The 17,058-nt window shown below is 49.7% G+C and overlaps 1 protein-coding gene across 1 annotated transcript; it reads left to right on the plus strand.

The window, feature by feature from the left end:
• Positions 1–1,510: 1,510 nt before the first annotated feature.
• On the plus strand, positions 1,511–13,436 carry FAM107A (family with sequence similarity 107 member A; the record flags this gene model as incomplete). The annotated part of the gene is given in 4 exon segments (NM_001133605.1): positions 1,511–1,582; positions 9,014–9,188; positions 11,509–11,665; positions 12,175–13,436. Coding segments are annotated over 3 exon segments (435 nt in total). The 3' UTR covers positions 12,283–13,436.
• Between the last annotated feature and the right edge of the window lie 3,622 nt (positions 13,437–17,058).

Consider the following 17,058-nt stretch of genomic DNA (forward strand, 5'->3'; position numbering starts at 1 on the left):
TTCATCACAGCATTCCTCACTGCCTGACATTCACCTGTGATGCATGTCCTAGGCCTCATCACCTTCTAGCCAACCAAGACTCCATGAAAAAGTAAAGTTGTGTTGGAGGCCTGGTCTAACTTGTAGACCCCAGCTTCCTCACTGGGGGACTAGGATGACACTAAACGATAGAAAACACTTCCAGCTTTTCAAGTGAAAGCTGATTCTGAAATTAGGAGAATGCCTCCATTATCTATAAGCACCCAGGCTGGCCTTAAGGAGCTACATACATTTTTTACTTTTCTTGGGTTTTGTTTGTTTGTTTGTTTGTTTTTTGGGTTTTTTTGAGACAATCTTGCTCTGTCACGCAGGTTGGAGTGCAGTGGCCCAATCTTGGCTCACTGCAAACTCTGCCTCCCAAGTTCAAGCGATTCTCCTGCCTCAGCCTCCCAGGTAGCTGGGATTACAGGTGTGTGCCACCACCCCTGGCTAATTTTTGTGTTTTTAGTAGAGACAGGGTTTTACCATGTTGGCCAGGCTGGTCTCAAACTTCTGACCTCAAATGATCTGCCTGCCTCGGCCTCCCAAAGTGCTGGGATTACAGGCGTGAGCCACTGTGCCTGGCCTACTTTTATATTTTACATTCACACGTTCGTTCATTGAGCCACTACTTATGGAACACATATTCTGCCAGGCAAAATGCACCATGCTGGGCTCTGGCCTCAGATCACATAGAGTCCAGGTCTGTCTTGGAGAAAAGTCCTATATGCTGAGCTTTGACTATGTGCTTCACTAATGTCATCTCATCCATGTCATCTCCCAACCACCCTGGTATGCTCCACATTTGACAAACACAGAAACCAAGACACAGAGACACTGAGTGGCTGCTGAAGGGGCTGATGCTGGAGCCAGGGACAACACATGAGCCTGCTGAGACCCAGACACGGTGCATCCCCTCTCCCACGCTCTTCCGTTGGCTCCTCTGTGAAGTTCCGATGACATTCAGGGTATCAGGAAAATGCTGTGTATGGAGTTTCTGACCCATTCATGGATAATTAAGAACTGACCCAATGCTGAGCAGTTTCCCCTCCCTTTACACCCCACCCTTTTCCCCCCAGAGCCATTTTCTCCTGAAGAATCCACATCACTGCCTCAGGAAGCTTGGCTTCCCCTCCCATGGGGAAGTGCTGGAATCCACTCTTGCCTGACCCTACCATGAGAAACAAGGGAAATTCCTTTACGTGAGCCGCCTTGCTCAGAACAAAGCTTGGCGTGTTTCTTATTCCTCATCAATCTGACAAAATGGGTATTTATTTGTGCCTCTCAAGCGTGTGGCTTGGACATGATGTTCTGCATCGTGGAAGTGGCCGTGCACCAAGTGAAATATCTGTTACTATAGTAACAGTTCCTTTTTATTGATACCAGAATAAACAGGAATGCAAAGGCTGTCTCACTTGTTGGCACATTTCAGCAGCCTCCGTTCCCAGGGGTTTAAGAACCGCCCTCTAGAGGCAGCCCTTCTTGCTAGTCTGGGACTTCCCGGTGGAGTGAGGAACCCAGCAACACGCTCCTGACTTCCCTTCCCAAGGACTCGACCTGAGAAGTAAGACCATCTCTGTTCTGTTTCACCTGCTGTCGAGCGTGGTGCTGTTCGGGAGGAGGTGGAAGGGAAGGAGGGCAGACCCCGTGCACTGAAGTGGGCTGTCGGTGGACCTGAGTGCTTTGAGTTTAGGTGCCTGGGCTATGTCCCAGCATCCGTAAAATGATACAGGAGATGCCTCCAGGCACCCTGGGTTTCGGAAAAGTGTAGGAGACAAAGAAGCGAGCCCCCAGGCATAGCCCTGCATTCTTGTTGATCTTTTTCTGCTGCATCCTCAGGTGAATCTGAATTAATGCATGATATAGCCTCACCTAAGTCAATTATCACACAGTATGGGGGTTTAATTCTTGGCACAACAGACAGAACACAGATTTTAGCGTCAGAGCTTGGCTCAGATTCAAGCTCTTTCTTTCACAGGCTGTGTGATTTGGGGAAATCAGATGGCTTCCCTGAACTTCAGTTTCCTTGACTGTAAAAAGAGGATAATGACAGTACCCACCTCTTCAGTCTGTCGTGAGAATTTCATATTTCATGAGATATGGCTGCTAGGTGCTTAGCACAGTGCATGGCACGTAGTGCGTGCAGGTTAACGTGTGAAGGGCCTGCCTTTCTGGTGAATTTGGCTTTAGGACTTTGCAATACGAGGCAAGTCTGAGATTGGGCCAGAAATCAAGAGCTGTAGGATTGGGTGTGTCACTTTTCGAAACTGCTACCAAACCCAAGTAGCTTTGAGCTTCAAGGCAGCCCCCATGCCTGCATCTCTGGGTGGCTTAGATCCTGAGTGGCCCTCTTAGTTCTGTTGGTGGTGAGTACCTGCTGGAATTTTCCCTGCAGAGTCATCTGCCAGGTAAAGTGCCTGACATCATGCCACTAATGAGCCAGCAGGGATTCCAGGTCTGCTGATGCTTGTTCCAGATCAACCGCACAATGCTGTCCACTAACCTTGCTAAGGACCCTCCATGTCTAACCCTGGACTCTGCTATTTAATTGGTTCAAAATCCTAAATGTCCACCCAACATTCTCCTTCTGAGATAGGAAGTTGCAACAGACCCAAGGCAAAATGTTCAGGAAGTCAGCCTTGAGTCATTGCAACCAAATGGACAAGCAGCTCTGCTGGGGGCTTCCGAGCATCGACCAGATGCTGCTGGGAGATCTGGAGGTGGCTCCCAGATACACTGTTCTTTGGCTGCTGGCCAGTGAAATACAAATAGGCACTTTCCCCATGGAGAGGAAAAAAGCCAGAAGAGTCAGGAAATCCAGTGACCATGCTTGTCACTTTTACTGAATGCCTCTTTTTCCCTTGCCAGTCGTTATTTTGAAAGCCTCTCTTCTCCTCTGCCCTGCCATCCCATTAAATGCTGAACCAAGAGGGTTCTGAATGTGTTCTGAACCCAGCAGCTTGAACAGTAATGAGGAAGTGGGGGCAGAGGAGGGAAGGCCACCAGCTGGTCCTCTCCTAAACAGAGACCAGCCTGAGGCCAGACAGGGCTGTGGACTCTAAGCCCAAAGCTGCTAGGGCCAGGCTGGGGCTCCCCAGTGAGAGTTTGCATTTCACATAGGCTAGGAGTCCTCAAATTAGGAGGCCTCCATGTTCTTATCTATAAAATGGGCTCACACAGCCTGTTCATTGGGGTTTCTTGACTATCTAGAGAGAGAAAAGGGACATAACCCTGCTTTGTCAACTAAAAGACATTTTGCACCTTGAAGACAGTGGAGAGGTAGAAAGAGTACTGAATTTGGCGTCCAAGGTCCTGGCTTTGCTGCTTACTCTCTGTGTATCTTGAGACAAGTAGCTTGGCCTCTCTGAGCCTTAGTTTTCTCATCTATAAAACAGGGTACCACTGGCTGCCTCCGAGGGTGATTTAGAGATCCAGATCAAATTCGAGTGGTGACCACAGGGTTTCTTCAGGACAGAAATACCATAGTTTGTCTTCGGTGAGCATCACTCTGCCAGGCACTGGGCTAAGCACATCGTGCCATTGTATCACTTCACCCTCCAAACTGCTCCATGAATAGGCTGTTATCCTTGCTGTATAGAGGCTCAGAGAGGTTAAGCTACTTGCCCAAGGTAACACAGCTGGGAAGGGTTGCCGCCATGAATCAAACCCAGTCTGTCTCCACTAAAACATCTGCTTTAACCATTGCTTTACTGGCTTATGTGTCATTTGTTACAACCGATGCCATCAAAGACAGAAACATGACTACCAGGACAGTGGAGAGGCAAGTGGAAGGGACACTGAGGCCTTAGACAGCCTGGGGTCCCATGGCTATTGTCAAGATGAACTGGGCCCCGAGACTCCATCAGTGCAGCTCTCCTTCTGTCTCTCCTTACTGTCTCCTGGGGCTGGGGCACCAGTGTTTGGTTTCAAATCTGCCACCCTGCATTAGCCATGCATGCCCCAGTGGCCCGGTGCACTCTCCCTGGGAGCAGCAGTGATCTTTGCTGAGCCTTGCCTGGTGTGGGGCCAACGTCCTGTGGAGCCTGTGGCAAGGAGCTCTGGGACCTCTTGGGTCACCAACAGAACCAGGGAGGAACCAAGCAAGGGGTTCCCAATCTCTCCTCAGACCTCTTATTATCCCCACCCCAGGAAAAACATCAGTCCCATAGTCTGCATATTGAGAATTATTTGCCATCCTATAGTCATGCAAGACACTTAATAGCTGTCACCTACTGGTGGCCTCCACCCCATGCCCAACTCTTTAGCTCATCCAATCTTCACAGCATCACAATTCTACAGAGGAGCATCCCAGAGGTTAGAGACCATCCCAAGATCACACAGCTGCTAAGAACTGTGACCTTAATCAGAGTTGCTCACAATAAACCAGGCCAACTACAGTCAGCTGAGCTCCTTCAGGGCCGAAGCAAATAAGTTTGTGTTTTGGGTTTTTTAACTCCATGGTTTGCAAAGTTGGCTGACTCTAGGAATCACCTAGGGAGCTTTTAAAAATCCCCAAAGCCAAGCCGTCCCCCAAGCCCATTAAATCAGAATCCCTGTGGTGGGACTCAGGCATTGGAATTTTTGAAACTTCCTGTGGTGACGCCAATATGCAGCCAAAGTTAAGATCCACTGATTTAACCAGTGCGGTTTCTGAGGATGAGAAGTCTCCATCTAGGACTAGGAATGGGATTTATTAATAGTAATTGTTAATAGCAGCTAACAGGGTGGTCATACTGCCATTCCAGGGGCACCATTCACAGTTTAATCTATAGGAGTTGAGGACTTGTTGTGAGGTACCCAACAGGCCTGTTGTATGTGGCAGCCCTGGTAGCCAGCACCAAGCGCTCAACTCTGTACGAGGCATTTGCCAAGCACCTTGCAAGTATCACCTTGTTTATAATACCACAAATTCATGGAGAAGGATTCTAATGTAATGCTCATTTTGCAGAGGAGGAAACACCAGATCAAAAGCAGCTGTCCCATCTCAACTCTGCTGTTCAGTGGGAAACAGCCATAGACAATAACTGGGTGTGGTGTGTCCCAGGGCTGTGGGATTTGGTCTAAAGGCTGTAGTTTCCAGGCTCCAGCTCCAGAGGGTAGGGAGGCAAGGACAGAGCTGACATTCGAATCCAAGTCTGAATGGCTTCAGCCTCCTTATGCTACTGCTTCCTCCTGCATTTCTTTAACCAGCCATGAAGAATACAAACAAGCCACTTACCATTCTTCGTCATGATTGGCCTGCTCCTCCCTCTCCCTGCTAGCTCTTCTCCTGGGTGTTCACCTTTTTCTTTCCACAGAGGACATGTCTAATGCCCACTTCCCCTCTTAGCCCCTCCATGGTCACTCCCCAGATGGACCCCAGAGTCTTGGATCTCTCGGGACGCCCAGCAGCCTTGGGAACAACCCCAGTCCTCTGCCTCAGGAGGCCCAGCTGACTGCTCAAGACAGCCTGGATTTTCTTGGCCTGGCACCTGTGCTTTGTTGAGTAGTCTCTTTTATAACAGGACCTGCATGAGGTTCTTCCGCCCAGAGACCTTGGTTAAATAAATTAAAAGGCAGAAAGGCTGGCTCAGCTTTCTAAGTCCTGGGGGTCCCCAGCAGCCCTCCTCACCCCACCCCTCACAGGTGTATACGTGGCTCTCACAGGGGTTGTTTGCTGGGGTTCACCACCCTGAGTGGCAAAGGCAATGGTTTTTCCCCTGCAGCTCTGAGTTAAGGCACCAGCCACATCCCTCAGGGTTCCTGCCTCACCCACCACACCAGCCTGGCCTGAGGGAAACACCATCATCCACAGCTCACTGCTGATTTAATTAATTTTTTTTTTAAAGGCCTGGAGCAAATCATTGAGCCAGGGCTGACCACAGATTGGACCTGGGGTGCAAGACTGGCTTCATAATTGACAGGGCCCAGTGCAAAATAAAAAAGGAAGGCCACTTGTTCAAAATGCATTTGGAATTTCAAGACAGCAACAACAGAAGGTCAAACCAAACAGGGCCCCTCTTCCAAGGGCAACCCTGTGCGACTGAGTCCAACTGTCTGGCCCTGGGGCAGCCAACCCACTGGCTGGCCGGCAACTTATGTATGGGGCAAAGGTCTCAGCCAGGTCAATCACAGATTTTTCCCCTGGAATTTAACGGAAGAGAGAGACAGAGACCACCCATTGGAAGTGAAGGAAACCAAAGTCAAAAACATCCCAAGGCCTCTGACGGTTTCCCCACACAGCAACGAGAATGACCTTTTTAAAACTGAATCAGGCGTGCCTTTCCCTGACTTGAACCCACCCGTCCACCCTCACTCCAGGCGCTCTCCCAGTCACTCAGCTCACACCACTCCCAGCACACTATGTCTTTTTGTTCCCTGAACAGACTCAGCTTGTTCAAGGTACATGAGTCACACATGCTGTTCCCTAGGCCCCAAATGGCCTCCTTCCTCATTCTCAACTGTCAGATCTTAACGTCGCCTCCTCAGAGAGTCCCTCGCCATACCTGGCTGACAGCGGATCCCTCCTTAGTCTCTATGGGAGCCTGGAGCCGTTTGTGGTCTTTCGTTTTCACTGGCTTGCGTGTGTGCTGACTGTTGGCCTCCCTAGCAGAGTGTGGGTTCTGTGAGTGCCGGGACCTCGCTTGTTTAGTTCTCCTCTGTGTGTCCAGTGTCTACCACAGTGCCAGGAAAATCACAGGAACTCAAACATGTGTGGAACGCATGACTATTTTTATTATGCACTTTCTCAGTGGTCATTCCCGTTACTCAGGAGCTCTTGATTTTGTGTATTTATTTTGTATCTGGCCACATTCTTGAACTCTCTCAGTTCCAAATGCGTTTCTGTTCATCCATGTGGGAATTCTGGGTGTATGGCTTTATCTATACAAATATTAAGGCTGCCACCTCCTTTCCTAAAGTTATCCAATTTATTCTATTTCCTACCTTATCACTTTGGCAACATACAGTGAGTTCTTTTAAGGATGGTGTGGCTGATGAAAAGCAAGCAGCTCTGGAAGATTTGGGGGGCACAGAGGGACTAAGAACAGGTGAATAGCTGGGGAGCCAAAGTAGTTATTAAAGTGTGGCATGAGCTGAACAGGAAGAGAGCTAAGGTCACGGGAAGGAAAGAGCGTAGCTGAGAATTACTCAGTCAAAGGGTGGGCGACACTTGACAATAGGAATAGGCAGCAAAAGAGAGAAGATCTCAAAGCTCCAATCTGAATCCAGGTGTTCTAACACATAAGCACCCAGAGAGCTTGATCCCACAGACAAGAAAATATCCACACTAAAAATATGAGGGGGAGCTGATACAGCCAACTATGTATTTTGTCGAGTGCCCATTTTAAAGTAACTCTAAATACTATTATGATCACTTTTTAAGGACCAAAAAAATAGGAAGGATATAACCTGAAAGCAAACAGCCTTATGAAAAAGATGAGGAAAAAAAGGGAAGTTAGTAAGAATCCTCATTATAGAAATGGTTCTGAGAATATGAATTTGAGAAAAAAATTAACATATCTATCCTCTGACACTTCACCTGGCTACATCCAAAATACCTTATAATAATTAACACTTTTTCCAGGTTACACAGCACCTTTACATATGTGGTCTTACTTGCTCCTCCTAACAGCAGCCTGTGATGGGTCATCATAGAAATGCCACACACGGGTCTGGTGGCCACCGTTGCAAAGTACAGTCTCCTATTTGATGCCTAGATTCCTGACATATCACCTTGCAATGTGCACCCCGTCAAACCCCCCTCTCTGTATTTTCTGACCCCAACAAGCTGTTTGCCACTTTCAGGTTTTCACACATCCCTGTTCATCTATGAAACTGCATTCGGGCAGAGAATGGTTCTCATCCCCTTCCCAGTGTGGGGGAGGAAATGAGAGTCTGTCCACAGGCAACATGGTGGCCCTCAAGCGGGGGCTGAAGCCTGGTGTTTGAAGTGGGGACACACTCCCTCAGTTGCCACATGAAAATCACATGCCGCCGGGCACTGGTTCCCCAAGACCAAAGAAAACTTCAAAAGTTGCATTGGCAATTACCAACAAATGTGTATTGATCGCCTACTGCATACCAGACCAGACACTGCCAACTGTCAGGGCCTGGCATATAATAGGAGCTCAACCTCTGCAAAGCTAGACTCATGAAGAGAGCAGAGCTAAAGTCTAAATTTTCACTGAAATTCCTATAAGCAGCTAATGGCCAGGCAGTGTCTATACCTTTGAGGCCTTTTTTTTTTTTTTTTAAATCAGGCTCTTTCTCTCTCTCTCTCTCTTTGCTGTACTTGCTTTTGGGCATTTCAAGGATAAGGAGCCAGTTTGTAGAAGAGGGAGCCCTTGTGTCTGAATTTTAAGTAAACTGACAGATTTCAAACTGCTGTGGTAGGAGTGGGGCCATTGAGTAGCCAAACATTTGACAACCATCCCTTTGCTATTAAGGACACAGCAGTCTCTGAATTTCATACTCTCCTCTTTGATGTGAAGAAAATGAAAAGCTGAACAGTTCCACAACAGAATTTGGAGCTGTGGATAGAGTTAGACAATAAGGGTAATACTTTCTTTTTATCACTGCATTTATCCAAATTGTTTTTAACAAGTACATATTACTCTTTTTAAATATATTTTCCTTTTCTGTTACAAGCTCATTGTAAAACAGAAACTCAAACATAATTCCTTTTATAGTGGGAGAAAACTGTTGCAAAGTCAGGCCAAAAATATGCATGTGTCAACCCGTATTTTGTGACCCATTATCATTTTACTTCTATACTCCAGACACATCACAAACATCATCTCCAATTCTGACAGCCCTGTGCATGCGTTCCATTATGATTTCCATTTTATAAGTGAAGAAACTAAGGCTCAGAAAGTCAGGTAGCTTGCCCAGGTATGCGCAGTAGCAGGTGGCCAAGGTCCATCTGACATGAAAACCTTGCCCTTCAACTGTGCCCCATGGGGCAGGGTGAGATTATAGGCTCAGCTCTGAGCTACTCCTCTGCCCATCTCTACAGCCGCCATGTACTCGGAGATCCAGAGGGAGCGGGCGGACATCGGGGGCCTGATGGCCCGGCCAGAATACAGAGAGTGGAATCCGGAGCTCATCAAGCCCAAGAAGCTGCTGAACCCCGTGAAGGCCTCTCGGAGTCACCAGGAGCTCCACCGGGAGCTGCTCATGAACCACAGAAGGTAGGGATGAAGCCCTGCTGCCTGGGCCCCGCAAGCACCTGGGCCTGTGGGGGCTGGGGAAGGTGACCCTGGAGGAAGGCAGAGCTGGCTGTCATCCTGGGGCTCCTGGAGACTGAGGAAAGCTGAGGGTGCCCCACATGATCACCAGCAAAACCTGCAAAGACCCCGTCCCCAGTGGGTCCCTGGGAACCAGAGGGACAAAAAGAGGCCTGTTCTCTTGTCCAGCCACTCGTTTCATGCCCACACTCCAGATACATTTATTGAGTACCTACTATGTGCTGGGCACTGAGCCCAGACCTGGGGATACAAGAATGAATGGGACCCAGTTCCTGTCCCCACAGACAGGGACTGGTGCATAGCCAAGCAGCAGGATGGGTGCATTGATGAGGGCGTTAAGTAGGCCTGAGACCCCAGAGGAGGAACCCGAGAGGGGTCTAAAATGACTTCACAGGAGCGGTGCTGCCTCAGCTATGACCTGAAGGGGGATGGGAGTTAGCCAGGCCGGAGGTGGGTGCTGAATGGCAGAGGGAACCTCATATGTAAATGAACAGGAAACAGGAGTCACTCACTGTGCCTGGGGCATCGATTGTGTGGTGCAGGCCAGGGCAGAAGGATGGACTAAGGAAAGGTCTACAGCAGGGGTACAGGGTGTGGTGGGCCCGTCTGGTGAGCTGGGATGGGGGGAGCTCACAATACCAAAGTGGGCAGGAACGTTACAGAGGCCCAGGATGGTGGCTGGCTTTTCCGTGGAAGGCGGTGGTGTGCAATGACAGAGACGAGCCAGACGGGCATCTGGGAGGTGGCAGGGGTGGGATGGGGCAATTGATGAGGTGTGAATTGGAGAAGAGGAAGGCTGAGCCTCCCCTTGGAGGACTGGGAAATACTCCTGCTAACCAGTAAGAGCATGAACGCAGCGGTGCTTTCAGAGCGCCCTCTGCTGGCCGATTCTGGTATTAGAGCCGGTTGTGATTTCTATTCTTGTTTTCAGTTGTGTGACCAATATCCTAAGAGTTATCATTTTGTACACTGAGTCGCTTTTGTTTTTGTTTTTAATTAGTATTATAATATGAGCATTTTCTCTTAATGGTTTTTAGACTCATCCCTTTAATATCAAAAAACATCACCACAATCAAAAACAAAAGCTTAAAGACAAATCAGAGAAGGTATTTGTAATATAAATAAATTTTATTTTTAAAACACACATATACAAAAAAAAATTCAGATCTCTTGTTTTTTTTCTTTTTTCTTTTTTGAGATGGAGTCTCGCTGTGTCGCCCAGGCTGGAGTGCAGTGGCACGATCTCAGCTCACTGCAAGCTCCACCTCCCGGGTTCACGCCATTCTCCTGCCTCAGCCTCCCAAGTAGCTGGGACTACAGGTGGCCGCCACCACACCCGGCTAATTTTTTTGTATTTTTAGGAGAGACAGGGTTTCACTGTGTTAGCCAGGATGGTCTCGGTCTCCTGACCTCGTGATCCGCCCTCCTCGGCCTCCCAAAGTGCTGGGATTACAGGCATGAGCCACCGCGCCTGGCCCAGATCTCTTAAAATCGACAAGGAAAAAATAAATAAAAAGTAATACAGTACAGCCAGACGTGGTGGCTCACACCTGTAATCCCAACACTTTGGGAGGCCGAAGCAGGAGGATCACTTGATCCCAGGAGTTCAAGGCTGCAGTGAGCTATGATTGCACCACTGCACTCCAGCCTGGGCAACAGAGCAAGTCCTTGTCTGTAAAAATAATATTGACAATACAGTTAATTCACAAAAGAAGACATGCAAATGGCTGGTAAATGTATCAAATGTTGTTCCATGTGACTAATAAAGAAACAAATGAAAAGCAGATATTATTTCTTGCCTACCAGATTCTCAAATATAAAAAGATTGGCTGGTGATGGTGGGGAGAAATAGATGCTCTTGTACACTGTTCATAGGAGGATACACTGGATAACCTTTCTCAGGCACAGATAGATATATGTACCTCAAATCTTTTTAAAGAGTCTGACCTAGCAATTCTACCTTTAGGAAAGTATCCTAAGAAAATAACCAGAAATAACAAAACTTGTTCTCTGCAGTCAGACAGGCCTGGGTTCAAATTCTCATGTGGCCTATCTGTAGCTATGACTTGGACTGGTATCTTCAGCCCTAGGAGCCTCAGTTTCTGTCCTTGTAAAATGAGACAGTAATGGGTCCACCTCCAAGGCTACGGGGATGATTGCACAAGATAATAGTGGGGGTTGGTGTCACCGCAGGAAGCAGCCCTGAGGCTGGGGGAAGCAGGAAGGTGATGGTCTCCTGACAGCTCCCCACTTCCCACCCCAGGGGCCTTGGTGTGGACAGCAAGCCAGAGCTGCAGCGTGTCCTGGAGCACCGCCGGCGGAACCAGCTCATCAAGAAGAAGAAGGAGGAGCTGGAAGCCAAGCGGCTGCAGTGCCCCTTTGAGCAGGAGCTGCTGAGACGGCAGCAGAGGCTGAACCAGGTGGGTGATGGGCACCCAGTTGGGACCACGCATCCTCCAGGGCTGTCCTCCAGGGAGGAGCTCTGCTGTGGCCACAGGCAGTAAGAGGGAAGAGGATCAACAGACAGAGCACTGGACTAAGAGTCCACTCCTGGCCTGAGTCCTCCCTCTGCCATTCACTTTGCTAGGTCCTTAGGGCGAGTGGCTTCCCTGAACCTCAGCTTCTTCACTGGCCCAGTGTACTGCACGCTGATTCTGATTTCTTTCTTATAACTGTCTTGTGAGCCAGGTGGCATTCCCATTTTAGAGATAGGGAACCTGAGGCCCAGAGCGGGTGAGTGATTTGAACCAGGCTTCACAAGAACTCAGTCTCATGATCTGTGCCCCAGCTACTAGGCTGGTAGCAAAACTCATCCCCAGGTTGGTTCTGTTTCCCCACTGAGTGGGCCCTTTGTCCAAACTCCGTAGGTTTTCAGAGTAGGAATCCCCCTAGCTCCACCCACTTCACCCTCTGCTTCTTCCTCCTTCAGCTGGAAAAACCACCAGAGAAGGAAGAGGATCACGCCCCCGAGTTTATTAAAGTCAGGGAAAACCTGCGGAGAATTGCCACACTGACCAGCGAAGAGAGAGTGCTGTAGGGCCAGCTGCTGGGCTCAGGCCACCACCCACCCTGGCCTGGACAGCCTCCTCCAGCCCTTCTGCACCTGGCAGCCCTGGGCCCCAGGCCCTGGGACGTCTGTGATGTTCCCACCTGCTTCTGTAGAAATGTGTCACCCCAGAGGGCCTGGCTCTCCCTAGGAGGCTGGGGCCCCTAAGCTCCTAGGCTTTTCCTGCCAAGCACCCAGCCCTCCTACTCCAAGAGGGAAAACTTGCGCCCCTCCCTGCAGGGGGTTCAGAGCCCAGCACAGGAGGTTTCTCTGGCAGAATTGAGGAGGAACAGGCGGCCCTCTGGCTTGACAAGCCTTCTGTTCTGCCCAGGCCTTCCCACCAGGAATCTCCGAGGCTCCCCAGGGTCCCGCTTCTCCGTGCACCCCAGCTCCTAGGTCTCAGAGAACTCCCCCACCTGTGGTTTTACCTGCAGCCAGCAGAGCTTAGCTTCAAGGACACCTGCCTCCAAAGCCACTGAGGGGAGGAAGGACAGGGCAGACTGCAGGTGGCCTTGTTGCTGGCATCCCGGCCAGGTGGGAGGGGACTAACAAAGACAGCTGTTTAGGGTCTTCTCCCCTCACCCATGCTTTCATCATCCCCTCCGCACAGCCTCCCCGTCCAGGCCTTCTAACCACACCTAGCCAGGGCTGCCGCATTCCTGCACTCAGAAGTCTGCAGCAGTGCCTCACAAACTTGATTGTGCATAAAAATCACTGGGGATCTTGTTAATACAGCTTCTAATTCAATAGATCTGGGAGATCCTGCAATTCTAACAAGCTCCCAGGTGAGAAGGAGGCTGCTGGTGTGAGGACCATGCTGTGAGCAGCAGGGTGAGAGTGCCCAGGGCTGATATTTATTAGAAATATCACCCCTGAAGCCATCGCTGGCCCCCACCTCCCATGGACTGATGCCCTAGGGATTCCCACCCCACCTCTGCAACCCCAGGTAGTCTTCATTATCCACCCCACCCCAGACTCCCACCCCCAGGGGTTCCCCGTGAAGACTTTGGCCTAGCAAATTGTGTTGGTTATGTGAGTGTTGTTTTAATCAGAGATGTATGTGATTGCCAATCTGCATTTCTTACCAGTGTGACCACACTGTTACGATGCAATTCTAGCCAAAAAAAAAAAAAAAAAAAAAAAAATTTTTTTTTACTTTTTCCTACAGTCTTATGGAAAGCAAATATACAATGATTCTCAGTACGCTTCTGGAATAGAAACAGTGGTTTGAAGACCCCACTGCCACCTTTATGGACTGGCCCCTTTGAGTCTGAATCCCTGGCCTCTGTCACCTGAGACCCAACCCCTAGTTGGGCCAACTCCAGTTAATTCACCCATTTTTCTTCTTCAGAAGGCCTTTCCTGTGTGAGACCCACATATTTTAACCTTTTGCTCCTATCCCATTTTTAAAGAATTAGAGAATAAACCAGGCCTGTTTCTTTTCCCCTGAAATCCCTGCCTCTGGCTTCCTAAACCCATCATCTAAGGTGACAGAGCAGTGCTGGAATAGCATCTCCTTTCACTTCCCCAAGACTGCCACAGATAGCTGCCACTGGCATGCTCTTTGATTCCTGGAAGCAAACGTGGGACTGTCGGAGGAAAGGGATTGTTCTGGTCTTACTCATAACTGGGTGGTTTGAGGGTGACTGAAGTCGTACTTTTCCTGTGTGTGCTGCCAGCACAGGGCTGTAAATGCAGATATTCCGCCTGTGTGCGTGTGTATAAGTCAAGCTCCAAGAGGCTCCTGAATGTGACTGGTGTGCTGAGAATGTGTTTACGCTGTTTAACGTCTGCCAGGTGAGGGTTACGCTGAAGATGCACAATCCCTAAAATAAAGATCACCACTTCCCCAAAGAAGCAGCCCTCGGGTCCATGTGTTGTTCAGACATGTGAAGAGAAGCAAGACAGAGGGTCTCAGATGGACGAGGGCTCTCCAAGGGAATGCCTGGGGCTTCACCCAGTGGTCCCCAGAGGTGCTCCATGGAGCCAACATGTCATTCCGTGAAGCCCCAGAAGTAGAAGGGACCTCAAGCACCATGCCTTCCAGGGCAGCCGTGCAGATGACCTTGGTTCACTCTTCAGGGGTCGTCCCAACTCTGTACCTCCAGCCACTCCAACTATGGAGGCTGTAAATCCAGATTCTCACTGTTCCAGTCTCCTTTGCAGCTTAGGAAGGCTGTGTGATCAGGTGTGGCCAATGAAATTGAAGAGGAAGTCTACATGGGCTTCTGGGAAAGCTTATGCTTTTCCAATAAAAGACACAGGCATGGCTAACACCTCCCTGGGCGTCTTGTTCCTACCTTGATTGAGGGTGTGATGCCTGGAGCCACAACAGCCACTTTGCTACCATGGGAAAAAGGCCAAGAGAATCACAGAGTCATCGACCCTATCGTTATTTCACCAAGCCAATGCCAGCCGCCATCCTTCTGCAGAATTCTTGTAAATAAAATAAATCCCTCTTTGTTTAAACCATTGTTGGTCAGTCTCTGTTACTTGCAACCAAAATCATCCCTAACTGACACAGAAGGCCAGTCCCTGCCTGTCCAAAATTACCTGCAGGCTGTGCTAAAAATCCAGATTCAACTTTCCCATCAGAAGCCTATTGGATCAGGATCCCCAGTTGCAATGCCTGGGATCTGTTTTTCTGCACCTTCCCCATATAGCCTACCTAGCATGAGTCTGAAAACTGGTACTTGGACATCACTAAAGCACACATCATTCAACAAATATTTATCGAGTTCCTGCTCCATGCCAGGATGCATGCCATAGGCTGGGACACAGTAGAGAACAAAGGTGCAGTGCCTCCCCGTCATCTGATGACTGCAGTGGTCTCCTCCCAACTGGTCTCCCCTACTGGCCTTGTCCCTACACCCTGTTCTCAACAGAGGAGCCAAAATGATCTTCCTCCAGTCTAAGGCAGAACTTGTGACTCTGCACAGAGCCCTCCCTGGGCTCCCAGTGGAGTCTCTCCTGCATTCCAGGTGGTCCTGCGAGTCCAGCTCCCTCTTAGCCTCCGACCTCCTTCCTGCAGTCTCCCACTCGCTCACACAGCCCCAGTTGTGCTGGCCTCCTACCCTCTCCAGGCATACCCCATCTCCATGCCTTTCCACCTGCTCTTCCCCAGCCAGGAGTTTCCTTCCCTCCAAGAGCCGCAGGGCCCACTCCCTCTCTTTCTTCAGGTCTTTTATCACACTTCTTCTAAAAGAGGTCCTCTTTAGCCACCCCATCTAAAATCTCAACTTCTACAGTCTTCTTCTGCCTGCCTTGCCTTCTTTTTCCCCCTTACCGTTTATCACTATTGAACATATTCAATATTTTACTGATTTGTCTCGTGTGTCCCTCCTATTGATAATGTCAGCTCCATGAGGGCAGAGATTCTTGTCTGTCTTGTTTACTCTGAATCCCTAGTGCACAGGGCCTAGAGAAGGTGCTCAGGAAGTGTTTGCTGAATGAAAGAATGAGAAACCCCTTCTCCCTCTGCAATACACCTAGCCTTCTCCCAGGTCCAGCCCATAGCAACCAGAGAAGGCCCCACCTGCCTCCTTCCTCCATGGTTTCCACCCTGACCCACAGATGTCTATTTGGTGGGAAGCCCTCATCTGCCCTCTTGGGCATTCATCAGTACACCTGGGCCTCACTGGCATCGTGCCGGCAGGACCCGCATCAGAGCCACGTGGCTCCTGCACACCACAGGAATGTCTAGAGAGTCAGATCGTCCCTGAAGGCTGATGATGAGGCCATCACTCAAGCCTGGAGACCATGGAGAAACAAAAGGCTGCTGCAGCAGCTCTGACTTCAGACCTCTCCCTAAACAGGGAGCCAAGACAGCAACCCCTGTTCTTGCGGGGGCCACACTCTCTCGGGTCCTGGTTTGGGTTTGCAGAATGCCCCTGTCAATGGCAAACCAGCACTAAACACAAAACCTGGGAGAGAGGGCCGACCTTAGGATGTGAAGGGACCCTCCAACCCTGGTCCTGCAGCGTGCGTGTCACTGGAGTCCTCAGACCACAGGAGCTTTGGCAGGGCAGCCTCACCACACTTGAGATTATACTGACTCCAAACCCTGTGAGGGTGGAACCCTGTCTGATTCTGCTCACCTTTATCCAGGGCCCTGAAAATAGGCGCCCCAGAAAGTTGTGAATGGATGTCAGTAATGATCACTTTCACTCGTGTCCGTGTGAAAAGACCACCAAACAGGCTTTGTGTGAGCAACAAGGCTGTTTATTTCACCTGGGTGCAGGCGGGCTGAGTCCGAAAACAGAGTCAGCAAAGGCAGATGGGGTGGGGCCATTTTATAAGATTTGGGTAGGTAAAGGAAAATCACAGTCAAAGGGGGGTTGTTCTCTGGCGGGCAGGGGTGGGGGTCACAAGGTGCTCAGCGGAGGAGCTTTTGAGCCAGGATGAGCCAGGAGAAGGAATTTCACAAGGTAATGCCATCAGTTAAGGCAGGAACAGGCCATTTTCACTTCTTTTGTCATTCTTCAGAGGCCATCTGGATGTATACCTGCAGGTCACAGGGGATACAATGGCTTAGCTTGGGCTCAGAGGCCTGACAGTCACTGCATTTATAAGGGGCCAGCAATGTCAGCACCCATGACAATCAGGTGTCTTCCTCCCCACTCTGCAGATGAAGACACCTGGGCTCAGGTAAGTGAAGGGCCTTGCCAGAGGACATAAGGCAATGCCCCAGGAGAGATGCGATTCTCACCCAGAGTGACCTGTCTGCAGAGTCTGCATTCTTTCCACTACAGCCACGCCTTGCTCCTG

Source organism: Pongo abelii, chromosome 2 (genome assembly GCF_028885655.2).
Source record: "Pongo abelii isolate AG06213 chromosome 2, NHGRI_mPonAbe1-v2.0_pri, whole genome shotgun sequence".
NCBI classification, from domain to species: Eukaryota; Metazoa; Chordata; class Mammalia; order Primates; family Hominidae; genus Pongo; species Pongo abelii.